Source organism: Equus przewalskii, chromosome 3 (assembly GCF_037783145.1).
Source record: "Equus przewalskii isolate Varuska chromosome 3, EquPr2, whole genome shotgun sequence".
NCBI lineage: Eukaryota > Metazoa > Chordata > Mammalia > Perissodactyla > Equidae > Equus > Equus przewalskii.
Genome location: NC_091833.1, coordinates 23,340,956 through 23,361,012, shown reverse-complemented (window position 1 = coordinate 23,361,012; position 20,057 = coordinate 23,340,956). Strand labels below are relative to the sequence as shown.

General features: G+C 37.1%; 1 protein-coding gene across 1 annotated transcript in view; it reads left to right on the top strand.

Annotated features, from left to right (window-relative positions):
* GLG1 (golgi glycoprotein 1) overlaps nucleotides 1-20,057 on the top strand; it is a 155,560-nt gene that overhangs the window by 112,795 nt on the left and 22,708 nt on the right. The window contains exons 5-12 of the mRNA XM_008534104.2: nucleotides 3,549-3,752; nucleotides 4,796-4,867; nucleotides 5,799-5,982; nucleotides 8,252-8,466; nucleotides 12,283-12,404; nucleotides 13,914-14,015; nucleotides 16,090-16,243; nucleotides 18,062-18,199. Coding sequence (XP_008532326.2) covers nucleotides 3,549-3,752; nucleotides 4,796-4,867; nucleotides 5,799-5,982; nucleotides 8,252-8,466; nucleotides 12,283-12,404; nucleotides 13,914-14,015; nucleotides 16,090-16,243; nucleotides 18,062-18,199 — 1,191 coding nt within the window. The remainder of the gene's footprint in view (nucleotides 1-3,548; nucleotides 3,753-4,795; nucleotides 4,868-5,798; nucleotides 5,983-8,251; nucleotides 8,467-12,282; nucleotides 12,405-13,913; nucleotides 14,016-16,089; nucleotides 16,244-18,061; nucleotides 18,200-20,057) is intronic.

Genomic DNA, 20,057 nt, shown 5'->3' with positions numbered 1-20,057 from the left:
AAGCCCATCAGGCTACTAGCAGACTTCTCAGCCGAGACCCTACAGGAGAGAAGAGAATGGTACAACGTATTTAAAGTGCTAAAAGGAAAAAACCTACAGCCAAGAATACTCTGTCCATCAAGGCTGTCATTCAGATTGGAAGGAGAGATAAAGAGCTTCCCAGACAAGCAAAAATTAAAGGAGTTTATCACCAAGAAACCAGTTCTACAAGAAATGATGACGGGACTTACTTAAGTGGGAAAGCAATAACCACAAATAGAGATTAAAAAAAATAATCAAAAAACAAAACAAACAAAACAACAACAAAACAACCAGGCAATAAAATCACTTGTAAAGATAAAAATATAGCAAATCTAGCAGATTAACTACTGTGAAGATGATATGAAGGTTAAAAGACAAATGTACTAAAATCACCTATTTCAATGATAAGAGGGTAATGGATGGACACACACAAAACAAGCGACTGTATATGATTTGAAAAACATAAAATATGGGAGGAGGGGAGTGAAAAAGTAGAGCTTTTAGGAAGAGGTCAAGCTAAAGAGTATCAACTCGGTGTAGACTGTTATATACATAGGATATTAAATAGATCCTCATGGTAATCACAAATCAGAAACATGTAATAAGCAAGCAAAAAAGTAAGACAAAAGAAATCAAACATATTACTAAAGATAGCCATCAAACCACAAGGGAAGAGAGCAAGAGAAAAAGACAGGAACAGAGAAGAACTACTAAAACATATATTCGGAATATATTATGATGTAAAAGTGTAAATGATTTATATCCTCTGAAGAGAAAGTTGAATGTGGCTTCCAATACGGAAACTTAGTTGTGGACTCGTGCCACATTATTGCTACTTTCATACTTTTCACTCAGTAGTTACATCAGTTTATCATTCTCTGCTTTTATCCCACTACTTTGAATAATTCAGCATTCCTTTTCTCTCTTTATCTGGTGAGGTAGATCACAGAAGACACCAAAAATGGTGAACTAGAGAATGATTTATAGCAGAAATGAAAACTGAATTCTTGCTTACTTTTTTGAGATTAGTGTTAAAAACTGATCAGAACACTAGCAGTAGTTTTAAGACGGATATTTGTCTCACCACAATAGAATCTTAAAAATTCATTGTAAGTCCATTTACAGGAACATTTGTTATTTATATGTCAAGCCTGTGTATTAATAACTTTTTTAACCTAAGTAATTTTATTTTCTCATAGATAATGTGCAGGTGCTTTCATTCATATACAGTAATTAGCCAGTCTTCTTTGTCAAATACTTGCATGCACTTCAGTTATATACCCCAAATGAGCTGAACCAAAAAGCTTAAGAGACTAGGGAACTGAGAGGGATCCCTGAAATATCTTTATTTGAAAAATTATCTGTCTAAAGTTGTGATGAATAAAAACGTCTAATGGAGGTGATATTATGGCCCAGTACTGATGTGTGGTGCTATAATTGCTATAATTAAAATTAAATTTTAGATTCCTTAGGGAGTCTCAAACCATGATGATGCTCTCTTAAATCCAATAATAAGCAAACAGAACCATTAAGAAATATAATAGCCCTAAGTAGTTAATCTTACTGGTGGCACATTTAGAACAGTTATAAATCCTAAGTATACAGCGAAACATTTTAGACTCATTACGTGGAAGTCATTTCTTTACCATGTGTCAAGATTAAAGGCTGAATGAATCTAAATCAAGAGTTGACTCTCATGCTATTGTTTTCAACGTCTTTTATATGGTTAAGACCTAATTGCTAGTGACCATCTAAGTAAATTATGATGGGCTACTAAAAATTGGTACAGGATGTTGTTTTATAACATAAAATCTTGTTTATAATAATCTCTTATATACTGTAAATAGTATATGACCAGTATGTTTCTGTCCAAGTCTTTGTCACAGATTTGTTTTTCCTTTGGGTAGTGGAAATGGTTAGGCCTTTCCTAAGTGGGTCATAGTCAGACAAACTTGAGTGTCACTCATAATTTAGGAAGAAAAGATAAGCCTTACTCCGATTTCTGGGGTTTGTGTCCACTTTTCTTTCTATCCTTATCCTTTTGTCACTTGTCCCTCAGAGTTTTGTTTATCTGTTCAGAATTACTCTCCAAAAAAATGTTTTGTTGATCTCAGGTTTCTAAGCATTGGTTAGAATCGTACAGCAAGTGAAAAAGGTTAAAGTGCAGATAGAGAATAGGAAGGCACAAGGACAGCATGCTCCTAGTCTTTTTTGGGTCAGCAGTTCTTTTTGAAAATTTAACAAAAGCCAGGAACCCTCATCAGGAAAAGTACAAAACCCACACACAAATTTGAGGAGTTTCGTAGAACCACAAGGTCTAGAAAAATAAATGATGACTGTTGGCTAGGCCCCTTACATTCTGCAACTCAGATGAGTTGATAAACTCCTGTAGGCCTCTGTTTACTCATCTGTGTAATAGATACCACAATTCCTATCCTTTCTTCACAGGTACATTAGGAGAGAACATGAATATTCTTGTGAAAATACTTGGAAATTAATGTATTATAAAACAAATCCTATTACAACGAAATAGAAAAAACTATGTACTTTTTTTGTTGAATTGAAATTTTGCTTAAAGTAGATGTTTCTCTACCTGGTTTTAGGAATCTTTTTATTATATACAGATGATTTTGTAGACATGGTATTTTACTGTGACAAGATTTTTTATGCGCACATGTGTGTAAATAAATGGTAGCACTATATTTTCTGCTACTTTGGTTTGCTACATTAATGGTTATACCTCTGAAGTTATTGAAGCATGTCTTCTGAGTATAGAGGATTAGGATTCTTGAATAGAAAATATTTAAGGGAAATTTCTCATATTTTCAATGAGTGAATGCTTGTGGTTGCTATGGGAATGATGCAAAGTACTATTAAAGATAATTGGATGGTTTTAGGAAAGCTCTCAAAAGCGGTTTGTATAAAGTGGTGGTAATCTCGTTAAATCACATTAAGATAAATTTAAAACATCAAAGTGAGTATTATACCACAGATTGTACATATTGGGGTCTTTGTGAACAGTATAGAGTAGAAAAAAGAGGAAAAGGATCTCTAACATCTTTTCTCAATGGATTTTGTGGTCTGCTGTTGTTTTAACTTGACCAAAAGCCCTGCTATTTGGGAAATACCTAGCCCTTAGAAGTAAATGAAGAGAGATTTCTGCAATGTTATTTCAACATTGACATGAACTATGATCAGAGCATTGGGCTGATGTAATTTCTTTAAATTTTTCTGACATTTTAAACTTGAAGAAGTTAAATTCCTATTTCTAGTGCAAACTAAAGTATACTTAAATTTCTGAGGATGTCTATTTGCTTTTGTGGCATGCAAGTATTATATTCTAACCAAAGATTTTTGAGAGCATTTTCTGTAACTTCCACAGTGTAGTTGGTTCCCACTTGATTTTTTAATAGAACATCAATATGTTAACTATATGTTGAGTTGGGGTTTTTTTTTTAACCAAATGATGTTTATTTGAAACTCATTGCAGTGAGAGTTTTTAAATGTTACTATCATTGCTATTTTAGGATGCACATTCACAAGGTGAGGTGGTATCATGCTTGGAGAAAGGCCTGGTGAAGGAAGCAGAAGAAAGAGATCCCAAGATTCAAGTCTCTGAACTCTGCAAGAAAGCCATTCTCCGGGTGGCTGAGCTGTCCTCAGATGACTTTCATTTAGACCGGCATTTATATTTTGCTTGCCGAGATGATCGGGAGCGTTTTTGTGAAAATGTGAGTCAGCTTAGAAACTGTTCCTCTTTTCTCCTTACATTTTTATTTTTTTAATTTTTTTTCCTTTTTCTCCCCAAAGCCCCCCAGTACATAGTTGTATATAATTTTAGTTTGGGTCCTTCTAGTTGTGTCATGTGGGACGCCGCCTCAGCAGGGCTTGTTGAGCGGCGGCTGCCATGTCTGCACCCAGGATCCGAACCAGTGAAACCCTGGGCCGCTGAAGCGAAGAGCACAAACTTAACCACTCGGCCAAAATACAATAAACCAAGACAAACCCTCACATGTAGAAAAGCCACTGAAATGGAAGATGGAGTTGGTCCCAGAATAGCAGAAAGTGTTATTGGATGCTCAGCCTTGGTGGCTTCACATCCAGTTAACAGTTGGCTTCTGACAACCTCCACACACTATTTTTTCTACTTTATCTCATTCTCAATTTTAGTTCTTGGAAGTTTGTTTTACCTATAGGAATCGTATTTTACCAGGGAATCCCATTCACATCTCTTCTATGGCTAAAACTTTGCCATATTACGTATTTTTATATTTTTGGCTAAGATGAAGAAAACAGGTGGCTAACTTTTAAAATCAAATCTTTGATTACTACCTGCAGACTCTATAGAACAACTTTCCAGCACTTTAAACAGAGTAATCTCCATCTATATAACAAAGGACTGAGAGTGACTTGTGTAAACTCCCACTCTGCCTGCTGTTTTGAATTAACAGCTTTAACCATCAGAGCCACTGATTATGAGTTTTACTGACTCTAGCATAAAGTTGTGAGAAGGAAGACTCACTGACATTTCTCTTGCTTCTCTAATTAACGGTATATCTGGGAACAAGTGACAGTAGACAAACATCATGGGAAAATTTTTCTCATCTTTACTGCAATCACTATTTTCTTTCAAAGGCTACTGCATTTCTGTTCATTCAAAAGTACGCATCATTATAATAATTTAACACAAAGTTCTCTATAAGATTGTGGATAATGCCCAGCATAACTACTTAGCTAATAATGCTGATAATGATGAGGATGTTCCATCTTACAGACGCAAGCTGGTGAAGGCAGAGTGTATAAGTGCCTCTTTAACCATAAATTTGAAGAATCCATGAGTGAAAAGGTAAGCATTACTTTGAAACCAATGTTTTATTCATTTCGTAAAAGCTTTCTCAAATCCCCTCAAAAATAGTCTTGTAAACTCATACTAAAATATAAAGGACTGATAAAGCTTATCCTTCTCAGAGGTGAGATACTAGGCTTTTAGTAGGGAACCAAAGCGTGTTTCACTTAAACCAAGAAAATGATGCTTTTTGTGATATCTAGACAGTGGGAAGCTAACTGGAAATCAATTTAGGGGGTAGAATTGGAGAATTTTATATCAAAATCACACTGAAGCCATCCCTGTATATTCAGGAAGTTTATACTAACTAAACCAATGTGCTTCATAGATAATTAGTGATTTCGTCTTTCAGCAGCTGTCTCATTAAGCATTCTCATTACCGTTAGTCCTCTGTTCCTGGATGAATGCAGGAGTCTTTTATGACTTTAAAAGTGATTATTTTTGTTTTGCTATCCTGTCATTTACTTTCCTGTGCTGAGGAAATGTTTTTCATTTCGATTCTTTATATTATTTACTATTGATTAATTATGTTTAAAAAGTATAGAATGGAATTTGCAGAGTGTTGTGGCAGTTACCACTTTGATTCTGGTGAAATTTATTTTTAGGATATTACTGAAGAGGAAAAGAATATTTTGTCAAGTTAATGTATTAAAATCTACCAAATATTTATGTGTTTAGGACAGCTGCTATTGCTACAACAGTCAGCAATTCACTGTAGAATTCCAGGGTGCCCCACCCATTTACCCCTTCCTCTTGCCACCTACTCTAGCCTACTTGTGCTCAATTTTAATCAAACTTAAAGGTAGCCATTTTGTAATAACCACGGTGGTTGACTATACTTGGCCACAAGCTCTGCTTGTCTTGGAGGTACATATGAACAGCTGAGCCACTTGGGTGGTCTTACAACTCTCTTGCTGCACCCTTCCCTCAGTGTCGAGAAGCACTAACAACGCGCCAAAAGCTGATTGCCCAGGATTATAAAGTCAGTTATTCATTGGCCAAATCCTGTAAGAGTGACTTGAAGAAATACCGGTGTAATGTGGAAAACCTTCCTCGATCCCGGGAAGCTAGGCTCTCCTACCTTCTGATGTGTCTGGAGTCAGCTGTACATAGAGGTGAGAGTCAGTTTCTTTTTATCCATTTCATTCCTTTTTGGATAGTTTCCTCCTATATTTACTCTTTTGACTGCACCTGTGCATTGTGACGCAGGAGCATAACTCTAGGCTGAAGGGTTGGGGTCCCGAAGCATGATTGAAGGCCCTTTCTCTTAGCTCAATAATCCCAATTTTGTTTTTCTTTTACATCCCGTCTTGCCTTTTAAGAAGTAAGTTATATTTCTCAAACCCAAATATCTTAATTTTTAAACTGCCTCTCACACAGCGTTTCTAGCAGAGTCAGGGCCGTGTAATGATTTACCACATCAGCTTTGGGCCAGAGGGACACAGCTGCGAATTATGGCTCTGTCACCAAATTAACTAGCTGGGTGACCATCGCTTATCTTTCTTAATCTCTCCAAACCTCATTTTCCTTATGTATAGAACAAGAATAACATTACTTATGTTAAGGAGTTCTTGTGAGGACTGAATGAAGTAATTTGGCATAGCACTTAATATACAATAAGTGATAGATACTGTTATTATTATGACAGTGATGATATCAAGAAATTAAACAGCAAAGGAGTAAAAGATTACCCCACAAGGTCAGACTCATGGTCTATTTAGTCTAAAAGTCAATCTCTGACAAAGGAACCAACAAGGATGTATAGAAGGTCAGGATTGTCTTTCTTAATATTGGCTATAATCTGTAAAAGTGAAATTCGTAGCTGATGTTGAATAAATGGTGCTGGGACAATTGGTTAGTGATTAAAAAGTGGGAAAAAAATCGATCATTAAATAAAACTCAGAGCTTTTTGATGAAATTTTTTTTTCATATCTGGATAGTCAAAGACACCTAAGCTTAAAAGCAATAGATTGAGTGCCAAACAAAGGACATTTTGGAGGCAATTGGAGAATTTTGATTATGGTCTAGGTGTTAGATGAAATTTTCCTGAAATGAAAAGGTGGGGATTATTGACTAGTAAAAGCATATTATAAAATGATATGCATAATGTAATCTAATTTTGGTATTTAAAAATAGAAAGTGAATGTCCTTAAACTGCAAATTAACAAGAAACACCAAAAGGCTCAGTAAATAAATGGCCAAAGGATATGAATAGATAATTCAGAAAAGTTATATAGAATGCTAATGTTAAAATAAGACTGACCATATTAAGTGTTGGTAGGCTGTGGAAGAACTGGAACTGTCATACACTGCTGATGCTATTTTAAAATGGTACAACTACTTTGGAAAATAGTTTGCTGGTTTCTTACAAAGTTAAACATACATCTACCATATGACCCAGCCATGTAACTCCTAGGTATTTACCCAAGAGATCGAAAGCATATGTCCATATAAACTCTTATACAGGAATATTCATAACAGCTTTATTTGTAATAGCCCCAAATTGAAAATAACCAAAATGTCCATCAACAATTAAAGGGATAAACAAAGTATAATATATCCACATAATGGAATAATATTACTTGGCAATAAAAAAAAATAAACTGTTGATACATGAATGAATCTTAAAAGTAATTATGCTGAGGAAAAGGAGTTAAACAAAAAAGAGTCCCTACCGTTTGATTCCGTGTATATAAACTTCTAAAAAATGCAAACTCGTAAACGGATCTGTAGCCACAGAAAGCAGATCAGTGGTTGACTGGGGGTGGGGTGGGTGGGGAAGAGAAGGAGTCTCAAGGAGCATGAGGAAACATTTGGAGTTGATGGATGTGGTGGTCATTATCTTGATTGTGGTGATGGTTTCATCGATGTATATATGTCAAACTTGTCCAATTGTATATTTTAAAAGTACAGTTTATTATATGTCAGTTAAACCTCAGTACAGCTGTTTTTTAAAAAATTTCTTAAGTTTCTCACTTGACATTTACAGCTCAAGGGAGGCAGGGAGCTGTAGTGAATATTTCAAATGGAGTCTTTTCCACAAGCTTTAACTGTGTAGGCCAGCCAGTAGGGATTATTCTTGGCTTTCATCTTTACCCCAATAGTTATCTTATTAATAAGCCTTCCATTGACAAAACATTTGCATTATTAGTTCAGTAGTATAAAATCTGTATAATGCAGAACACCGACAAGATGAACGCTAGTCCCTGGAGTCTTAAATTCATTTTATGCTTATAAAGCTTTTGCTAAAGTTCAAGCCTTTCAGTCTAGATAATAGCATGACTGGTATAGTATATTCTAGGGAAAAACGTGTTCTTTTAATATGTGGTGATATCTGATTCTAATGCTCGCCTCCATAATGTTTTGGCTTAAATCCTAACTTAGGGCGACAAGTGAGCAGTGAGTGCCAGGGGGAGATGTTGGATTACCGACGCATGTTGATGGAAGACTTTTCCTTGAGCCCTGAGATCATCCTGAGCTGTCGGGGGGAGATTGAACACCACTGTTCTGGATTGCATCGAAAAGGGCGAACCCTGCATTGTTTGATGAAAGTAGTTCGGGGCGAGAAAGGGAATGTTGGCATGAACTGCCAACAAGCGGTAAGGAAAAAATTTCTACTGCCGTTTTGAATGTCACACTTTATCAGCTGAGGAACCTCTTCCTGACACGATCCCAACTTACTTTATCGGGATCGTTATGACATCACAGTGAACATTAGCTACTAGGAACCAGACATGGAATGTTGTTTCTTCAGGCGTATCTTAGTAAGAATGTGGAATTCTCTGCAGAGCAGAAGTTTGAGCTCATAATCAATAAAACGAGCTATATACTTAAAGAAATAGATAAAATGCATTGTTTGCTAGAGTTTTTAAAGAAAAGGTAACTTGCTAGATTGAATTTACTAAATCCAGAATCAGGGCAAACCAGGTTCTGGTAAATCAGAGAAGTTCTTCCACCAAAAGAGAATTTGCCTGTCTAAATAGGTTTGATTGAGTTGAGGCTGAAGGAGAGCTGAAATGAATTGAAGTTTTATGTTTCTTTTTGTTACTGATGTGCAGCATGGTGTGAATTCCTGACCTGAGGATCAAGAAAGCGTGTCATTTTCAAAATCACACCATTTTTTCTTGTTAGAGTAGGGCAACTATGCGTGGAAGGGTCTTTCTTTCTCTACCTCCAGACTCTACAGTCAGCAGTTCTATAAAGATAGTTGGAGAAAATTAGCATAGTTTGCTTGATAAAATAAAGTTATTCTTGATCCCAGGGTTCATAAACAATTGAATAACTACAGATCAGGTACATAATATAAATTTAACAAAATATTATAGATACAGTGCATCTATTTCATTGCCATTGTCCATGTTTATTACTTTTTCCTGAATAAGAATCTTTGAACAATTTACAATACCAAATGCAACAGCAGTACCCTGTACAATGTACCCCATACTTTCCTATACTTTTCCTTAGGAAGCACAAAAGATATAGTTTACCTTTCTATCCTAAATTAGAAAGTTGTGCCTCTCTCTCAGTGAAACTTTAGAAAACCACTATTCATTAGTCTTTTGTTTTTAGCATTTTTATTAAAATTGACTATTACTTGAATTTTATTTTCTTGCTAATTATGTAAAATCAGAATTTTACAGTCTGAAACATAAAGTTTCCATAAAATTTTGATGTGGAGTAAAATTTCATTTTAGCTTCTAATACCCTGACCCAGAGTAGACAGTAACTTTTACATGCCGTGGTAGGAAAAATAGACAAATGTAGCCTGTTCTCCAAAATACCAAGTGTAGCAGAAGGAGTCTTCCTCAGGAGCAGTCCTTGCTGGTTACTGTGCTAGGAAGCCTCTGTGATAATGTATGTGCCTGGGCCCCAGCCCAAGAATGAATCAAGACATTCTATATTTGCATTTCATCCTTAATGTGGCGTGGAAAGGGGACTGAGGCTACACTTGTACTAACGTTATAGAAAAAAGAAAATACATTGGTTTGACTTTATTTTGAGGCATCTAGTTTACCTCCAAGGCTTTTTGAAATTTAGCTTATTAAAAGAGCTGGTGACTCAACCTGAAAGGTAAATAAGTACCACCCACCTCTTCCTTTGTGTGCAGAAGAAAAGTGCTTTCCCAAACCTAGAGGTTAGCCTCAAATAGTGAAATATGTAGTTTTGACCACATTAAGTTTTAGCCAAGTGGGAAACAAACACTTTATTTTGTTTTTTATAGACCCATGGTTTTTTAGCCTTTGCTCAAAACAGTTGAAGGAATAAGAAGAAAATCTTCCTTAGTCTTCTACTACATTAGCCGTCATCAAGTGGAGGAATGTTTAGAAATAATTTATTTTGAGTGGATTTCTTTCTTTTTCAATTTTCTTCCTTGATCCAGTAGACTTTCATACCTGTCTGTGGTTGACCATTAATTTTTCCTGTTCTCTGCTTGGTGATACTTTGATTTAGTGATCTCTCAACAAATAGTAAACTGTGACGCATAATGATAATTATTATCTTAATCATCTTATCTTCCAAATGCACCGTAATCGTGAACTTATTAAATTCTCTTCAGTTATGGTTGAACGAGTCTGGGCCCAGTCTCTCCCAAGCCAAAGGTGACTGCCCAGGCTATTCTTTAGATTAATCATTTCTTGGAAGCATTTTCCCAGGTTTTTCCTAAGCAGTTAGGGGCTAGAATAGACGTATTATCATGTAGCAATTCACGTTCTTAGTGTTTATTTCCCAGACTGTTGTCACTGGATTCAAGAGTGGGAGTAGCTGTGATCCCTTGAGCCATTAGCCTACTAGAGTCTATAGCGCATTCATTGTCTCCTTTTAGGACCTGCAGTCTGCATTCATTGAGAATTCTCAAAGTTCACCTGTCAGTCATGGATATTTAACTGATACAGTTTTTGCAGTGACTTCCAGATTCCCATGATGCTTATAACTTCCCTCAGAAAAAGATGTAAATATTTTAGTCTTTGTTAGCAAACATCATAACTAAAATTGGTAGTCATTTGACAATAATCTTCCTCCTAACTAACCACAGCATTTTCTAGCTTCTCCAAATTGCCACCAAGAACTGGTACAAATAACTTCCATCCCAAAATATTGGAAGTCCTTCATGCTTCTCTCATCTTAATTGCTGACTTCTTTTGGGATAGACAGAGTTTTCTTTCTCCATTTCCTTTTGATCTGTGTTCTCTGATCAATATGTGATGGGATCATTGCTTTCACAGGAGCCCCTGTGGGATCGCAGGTCAAGTGTATGAGGATCAGAGAAGGCCTCTTCAGAGGCTAAATCTACGACACAAGAAGGGCTCCAATTCTTTAACTTGGTAAAGGAACCAGAAGAATTAGTAGTTTTCAGATTTACTTTCGGTTATTTAAGATTCCCACCCCAAAACACCATCTGCTACCCATCTGTAGTAACAGTGATCTTTTACGTCTGTAAAATACTTTACAGTTTATATAACTTTCTCCTCCATACCACTCTTTCTTATAATCCTCTGCAGTAAAAGAAACTGGAGCTTAGAGGTTAATCAACTTGTTCATGTTCTCAAAGCTGGTATCTATGTGGCAGAGCCGGAACTATTAATAGAACTCAGGTCTTCTGATTCTTAATTTAGAGTTTTTTCCTCTGCGCTCCCACTGCTTTCTTCTCAAACACAGAAAAAAAGAATCCAAGGCACATTTTATCATGCTTTCACTTTATTCCCTGACAAAGTATGGACCAAGCAAAAGTAAATCTTAAAGAAATTATTCTCATTTTCAACTGCATAATCGCAAGTATTTTTCTGTATACTTTGAATGGGCAAGTTCTAGTTTTCCTCTAGGTTGTATAAAAGACAGTGAGGAAAAATAGGAAATTATAAGTACCATATTCTTGTTTTTTGTAATTGATATTTCTTGCAAGTTAAATGAAATCTCACATCTGTTTTTAATAAAGCAAAGTACGCCTGTTGTAATGCGAGTGTCCTTGCAGCAAAATTCAAATTCTAGATTCCTTTGACCAAATTAGGTCTCTAACTGGAAATGTCTTCTCTTTACTCTTCTCGCCCAATTCTGGCTTGGCCCTGAGTGTCAGATTTAGTAGACCAATTACCAGATAGATATCTGCCTAGATGTGAGGAAAGAGGCAGACTTTACATTGTAAAGACCTTTTGTTTTGCAAATATCTAGAGATGGTTCAGACAGGTAGGCAAGCAACCCCCACTTTGACTTAAACAGAAGAATTTGCAGTCAAGGGAGAGAAACCAGTTGGAAAGTTTTTGGCAACAGCTCTTGAGCTTGGCCAGTGACAATCGTAGGACCTTATTGAGAGTACATTGTGATATACCAAACTGAGTAACTGATTGCGTGAAGATGTGATATTGCTCTTCCCTAATGTGTAAGTGGCTTTCTTTCTTAACTTTTTTTTTTTAATCCAGCTTCAAACATTGATTCAAGAGACTGATCCTGGTGCAGATTACCGCATTGATAGAGCTCTGAATGAAGCTTGTGAATCTGTAATACAGACAGCCTGCAAACACATCAGATCAGGAGACCCAATGTAGGTTATCTTATTTGTGCTATTTATCCATATTATATTTTATTATATTTGGCAGGGCAGCTCAGGGAACATTCCCTCAAATGACTTTTGGATGGTTTAACATCTTAACTGAAATTTTGTTAAACAGGAACACATACCAACTTTTGTTAAAACTACTGTTGGAATTGAGACTTCGGCTCTGCCTCATCCACACTGTAGAGACACCTAGACCGAGAATTGTGATGATATTTGTTGACATTGACTGACCATATATGGGCCTATACATTAGGTCACTGAATAATTCCATTTAATGGTCAAATAAAAATGAGATAGAGAAACTCTCAGGATAAAGAGTGACACATGCTTTGGCTCTGTATTTTTCATTTGTATATTAACTTGGATACATTGACTACTCAATAATCATTAGATAGAAAGTAATTAATTATTGAAATGAAAAAAATGTGATGGTTAGAGGGAGTAATAATGGACAAAATGAGCTCTGAAGTTGCATCCAAGATCCAGGAAAGCTGTACAATGCTGTAATAAAGTATTTGTATCTCATGCATTAGTTTTATTCCATATGATGTACAAACAGCTTTTAGAAACAGGTTGCAAGTAAGAACAGGTTTCCAATTCTGCAAAAATCTTTATAACCTGCAGCTGGCAGTACCCATCAATAAAAGCAATGCAGTCCATGTTTATCATCATTCTGCTATTCATGCACTCCTACTGTTCATACTGTGGTAGGGGATTTAAAAAAGGTCTTCTTCCTTAAAGCTCTTTGTGTAGTTGGAGGAGATAGACAAACACTCTTAAGACTAATTAAGAATATTTACCAATATGAAAATAATTGCACCAGCCATGAAGGGGCCAGTTGAGAGGGAGGAAAGAGGGAACTGCTACAGATTAAATAGATTTGAGATACTATCAATTAAATGTAGTGTGTGTGGACCTTTTCTGAGTCCCACTTTGAACAAAGATGTAAAAAGGCATGAGATAATTGGAAAAATTTGAAAACTGATAGGATATTTAATGATTTTCATTGATTTATTTTGGTGGATAATAGGATTGTGTTCTCCTATCATAGAGAAATATGGTGAAGTATTTACAAATGAAATGATATGGTATCTGGGATTTGCTGTAAAACATCAGTGAGGGGATATAGAGCTAAAACAAACTTGGCCATAGGTTGATAAAGCTATAGGAATGGAAGGTGGATGTATATGATTCTCTATTTTTGTGTGTGTTCGAAAATTTTCATAATAAACAGTTAAAAATAAAGCAGGTGCATGCAGATCTTATGCAAGCTGAGTCCTAAGTGCTGAGTGGCTCCGAAGTTGATAGAAGCCATAATCACTGTCAGGCTGGGTTAATTTGAGTGATTCTCAGAAGAGTAAACTCCTGATTGCCCTAGGAAAATAGTGAAATGGCTTTTCCCACAGACCAAGGAAATACTGATGCAAGAGTTCAGAACCTGTTGTCAGAACTCTTCTTTCCTTTGTTACAATTTCACCCCTATTTTATGCCCAGGATCCTCTCATGCCTGATGGAACATTTATACACAGAGAAAATGGTGGAAGATTGTGAACACCGTCTCTTAGAGCTGCAATATTTCATCTCCCGTGATTGGAAGTGAGTATTTTGAAGCCAGAGTAAGCGTAAGCCTCAGCCTGTTCTCCTGTGTCGCCAGTATCCCTGGTGTTTTTTGAGATAATCGGTAGGAATTTGTTTTTATTAAGTTCTAGGATAGCTGACAACACTCCGGTCCCCTGAAAAACCTCAGTATTTAAAGGCAGACACCGTCCTGCAGGTCTGTTCCCCAGTGCCCGTGTTCACTACTACTTTGGAAGTCAGGGTCAGATGCTTCTGATACCACAAACATCGTCTAGAAAGAGCTTGGGCACCTATGGGGCAGCAGAAGCATCTTCAGATATGTCTTTAAGACGATAATAGCACATTTTTATTCTTACTGATTTGCACTCAGTATGGGAATTTGCTGTTTCTTGTTTTTGATTGCTTTTATTTTTTTCCTTTTTTTATTTTAATTTTTGTTTTTATAGCAGTAACATTGGGTTATAACATTATATAATTTTCAGATGTACATCATAATATTTTTTGAATTCTGTGTAGATTACATCATGTTCACCACCCAAAGACTAATTATAATCCATTACCACACGGAATTTGCTATTTCTTTAACTATTCTAAGTTATTGAATTTATTCTGTCTTAAGAGGCTCTTACCAATAAGTGACAATTTGATTCTTTTCTCATCCTGTTAGCTGGAAAAAAGAGGAGAAGTGAAATAGGAGAAGTATCTATATTACACTCAGAATCTCTATAATTTATTGGCTTCAATCCCCTCCTCTTTCCATGTCTCATTTTCCCTTCCCCTTCGAAGCCGCCAGTACCTGATCAGTCTGCTCCTCCTGCATCCCAAGTTCAGCTGCTTCCTGATTCAGTTGTTTCAGCCACTGTACTTTGGTCATTAACTTTTTCTGGAGATTACTATATGTTTTACCCACATACTTTACTGGAAAGAGAATACTTGAGGATTCAATGTGTTTCTATTTCTGTTCCCTCAAATTAGCTCTGGAAAGGACTACAGAAAACTGTGTAGGAATTTCCCTGTGCTTACCCGGGCCATCTAGACTGAAATAGCAAAGAGTTTACTGCCTGAAAAAGTCATGTTTTTTCCTCTTCTGTAATTCCTTCACCCATGATCTAAAGATGCTTCACAGTCTTACAAGCTGCTCATTAAATACTAACTTTTCTCCTCCCCTTAAATAGCCCTTCCCAAAGTTGACATTGTAACATGGACAGAATTAAGCATGCATTGGCCTAATTTGGAGAAGCAGCAGGCTCATTGCCTGATCCACTGTCTCCAGAGTCTAAATTAAATGTCAGGGGTTTCTTTTCTTAAGGATTGGCACCTGAGCTAACAACTGTTGCCAATCTTCTTTTTTTTTTTCTCCTCAAATCCCCCCAGTACATAGCTGTATATATTTTAGTTGTGGGTCCTTCTAGTTGTGATATGTGGGAAACCGCCTCAGCGTGGCCTGATGAGCGGTGCCATGTCCGTGCCCAGGATTCGAATCGGTGAAACCCTGGGCCGCCAAAGCGGAGCGTGTGAACTTGACCACTGGGCCACGGGGCAGGCCCCAAATGTCAGGTTTTTTAAATTGATACGCTTATTCAGGTATGCTGAAAATATAACTGCCTTACCTTGCATGGGGAAAAGAAGAGCAACAGTGTTACTAGAAAGGAAGTTGAGTGGGAGATTCTGTTTATCTTGCCATTTCCTGATTTTATTGAATCCAGTATATCAGGTAGGATTGAATTTTATTCATACTTAGAAAAAAGTATTGAATGAAAAGTTGTGAATTGCCTGATGGTAGCTAAAACCTTATTTTCTTGTTTCAGCCAGGGCATGTTAGTGCTAAGTGTAGTATTGTACTATTCTGTGCCTTACATAGCCAAGATAATATCTTTAAGGTAGAGCTTAAATCTTCTGTATTAAGGTTGACAAACACCATGTGTTCGTGAAGAACAAAATTCAGCAATGTACTTTTGCTTGCCTGCTGTCTCCACTACCCTGGAGGTGGTTACCAATGAGTACACAAGCAAGCACCTTGTAAAAACCCTTAGCATGTCTTAGAAGGAAAAGTATAGTAAGAGTGATTATCTTTTAACTCTTAACCTTATAGGCTGGACCCTGTCTTATACCGCAAGTGCCAGGGAGATGCATCTCGTCTTTGCCACACTCACGGTTGGAATGAAACCAGTGAACTTATGCCTCCTGGAGCTGTGTTCTCTTGCTTATATAGACACGCCTACCGCACTGAGGAACAGGGCCGGAGGGTATGCACTCAATATTGACTTCATTTCTTCTTATTGTCATTTGGTTTTTAATTAGTTTGCTATATGTTGTTCTGATTTTGTCATCCTAGGAAGACTTAGTATATTGGGCAGGGAAGGTTACTGCACTACTAGCAACTTTTTCATTCAGTGAACGTGCACAGAGTTGTTCTCCAGCTTCTTTCTGTCTGATTTTATGTTTTTAACAAAGTGAATCGGGACATTTCCAGTTTTTTTTCTTAAAATTACCAGAATCTAAATCACAAAGAGACAATTAAATTCTGTTCATCTAACTTTATTTAGCTTTAAAGATCCATTAGAAGCTCTTAGCCAGGATACAAATGGTCTTTAGGCTTCTGCCCTTGATAGCAGAGCACTAATGCCTATGGGAATGAGGCCTCCCTGACAGTACTCCAGTTGGAGCAGAAACCTCCATACCTAATCTCTTGGCATTTGACCTGATTGCTACTTCTTGTTGGGGTATTTGTGTGTGCTTGGCTCTCCAGCAAAATTTGCTGCTTTCCATTGTCACACTGATGTGCTGCTTGCTCTCCATGGTAGCCTTTTTAAGCCTTCTGAGATATCCCATTGCATTTCAGTCCTGCATTTGTTACAGAAAATAGGGAGGGTATTATTTCACATGCATGTTTACAAATACCCCTCTGAGTTCAATGCAAAAGTCTGACTGTTTAAGATTCAGAATGAGGAGACCCAAACAGAAAGAAATGTCGTACGTCAGTTACTGTGGTCTTAACCCAGGTTTTCTACTACTGTGTAAAAAAATATGGGAATTTGTTGTTACTTTTTCCTCCATATAATGAGCCTCTTATTAATCAAAGGCACTCCTAAATCCTGGCATCTTGGTAGTCACTATAGTAGAAAGTTCCTTCTCTTGTAATGAAGAAAGGGTTGGAATCTGGTATGATGTCTTTTTTTAAAATATACTAAAAAATATTAACTAAATATATATAATATAGTATATAAATAGTATGTAAATATATACTAAAAAAGTATAAAAATATACTAAAAAAGTATAAAAAATATACTTTTATAAATTGAAGTGAAATTTGCATAACATAAAGTTAACCATTTTAAAGAGAAAAATTCAGTTGCATTTAGTAGATTCACAAAGTTGTGCAACCACCAGCTCTACTTCTAAAACATTTCCATGTCTCCAAAAGGAAACCCCATTCTCATGAAGCAGTTGCTCTCGTCCCTTCCCTCACCCCAGCTGTGTTGGCTTTTTAGGAAAGAGAGACTGACTGTACCTGGCAATGACAGCTTTCTCACAACCCTACCAAATAAACTAATTTTCGTCTGTTTCACCCTCTGCTAATTTTCCCTAAATCGTCTAGAAGAGCCTAGTCCTGACCTATAGTAACTGTTGCCTGCTTCTTCCGAGTTTAGGTAAATTTGAACTCACTTCTCCTGACCCAAGTGTGTATTCTCTCCTGAATCGGATCAAGCATTCTACTCTTTATTCATAGGGTAGTGGCAAATTAATTTTGCTAAACACAAAACTCTGTAAGTTAACCGCAACAAATCCAGTTCACTTTATATCAGGATATCCTGAGAAAAGAATGTTGTTTCATATAGTATATTAGAAAATGCTGAGTGTATAATCTCATTTATAGAGACAGAGGTTTTTAGAGCCTCATGAAACATTTAATTCTTATTCTAGAAGAGATTCGAGGTATAAAGTTTGGTTCAACTAACTATAAAGTTATCTGTTAGTTTCCTGACAACAGATTTGCTTTGTTTAATGTCTTTTTCTTTTGGTTTTGATACCTTTAAAGTATTTTACTGTTGTTTCTCATGTAGCTCTCACGGGAGTGCCGAGCTGAAGTCCAAAGGATCCTACATCAACGTGCCATGGATGTGAAGCTGGATCCTGCCCTCCAAGATAAGTGCCTGATTGATCTGGGAAAATGGTGCAGTGAAAAAACAGAGACTGGACAGGTAAGTGACATAGCTACCTTATTTATCTTACAGTAATAATAATAATAATGTTCATGATTAACATTTTATATAGAGTACGACTACCATAAAATCCATCTCTGTTGGGGCTGGCCCACTGGTGTAGTGGTTAAGTTCGCCCACCCTCTTCAGTGGCCCAGGGTTCACAGGTTTGGATCCCAGGGGTGGACCTGCACACCACTCATCAAGCTTTGCTGTGGTGGCATCCCACATACGAAATAGAGGAAGATTGACAGATGTTAGCTCAGGGCCAATCTTCCTCACACACACACACAAAAAAGTCCATCTCTGATTACTTCACAGACATGGTTTGTTATATTATTCTTCAATCTTCCACCTGTAAAAAATCCTCAGGAAAGTTTTCTCTTTGGTCTCCATATTAGGAATAATTGTACTTTTCTTAAGCAATTAGTTTGTTTTTATATTATGGTTACTGTATTTTATAGTTTATTATTTTCCCCTCTGTGTTGCCTCTTAAAAAGCCTGGAGCCAAACATATGGCCTGTCTCTAACAAGTGTATAAGGTTTTATGGTGGGCATTTTGTGTACCAAGCTTACTGCTGACTTCACTCCACTTTCTTTACCATATTTTCCTTTTCTTTCCTATTTTTTGCTCACTTTTAATTCATTTTATCTTTTTTTTTTCTTTTCTCACTTTTATAAGCTACATTAAGTCCTTTTGAGGGAAGGCAGGATATAAATACATACATATGTATGTGAATACTGGCATGCATGAATAATGAGCATGTCCTACAACAGTCCTACAAGATATGTAGGAATGGAATTATTTTTTCCTTCTAGTAGTTGACAAAATTGAGGCTCAGAGAAGTGAAGTGTATTGACTTCCTTCCGTAAAACTCAGGTCTAATCCTAGCAGGCATTTATTCTATTATAACGTAACCTCTCCAATACAGGAGAGTGTAGGGAAGGAGCAGCCCCCAAGGATTACAAGCATGCTATGAATGATTTCTAAAGATTTTGTACCTAGTTTTAAAAAAAGAGAAAGAAAGGGTGCATTACTGCATTCTAGTAAATTAAGGGGGAAGTAGCTTGTCTTCTATCGTAAGGCAGGGATACCAAGCAGTGAGGAATAGCTAGTTGGATAAAGCCCCATTAATACTAGAGTAAGGTGTGAACTCAGGTTTCCAGCTTCCATTTATAACACTCCAAAACACCCTCTGGAACCAAACTATTAAAAAGTCACGTGTACAGGAATTGAACATTTTTTTTTTTTTAAAGATTGGCACTTGAGCTAACATCTGTTACCAATCTTCTTTTTTTCCCCTTTCTTCTTCTCCTCATAGCCCCCCGGTACATAGTTGTATATTCTAGCAGAGGTCCTTCTAGTTGTGGCATGCAGGACACCGCCTCAGCATGGCTTGATGAGCAGTGCCATGTCCACGCCCAGGATCCAAACCGGCAAAACCCTGGGCTGCCTAAGCGGAGCGCACGAACTTAACCACTCGGTCCCGGGGCCGGCCTCGGAATTGGACATTTTTAAGAAGCAGCATGGCTGCCTACTCAGATCTGATGGGCCTGGGAATATCATTTTCAGCAGTCTGCTTCCTGGGCCTTATACAGTTCTGTCGAGTTTATTGTTACAAGATGCCTATAGTTCAGCTTTCTGCTGCCTCTGTCTAATGAAACAGAGACACAGTGGTATGGAGTCCCAGGAAAGTTTCCTTTCCTACCCCTGTAAAGTAACATCGAAAAAGCTGCACTACATTGCAGCCCATCACTGTGAAGCTAAACTGAGGAAAGGAGGGGCCGGCCCAGTGGCGCAGCGGTTAAGTGCGCACGTTCTGCTTCTCGGCGGCCGGGGGTTCGCCAGTTCGGATCC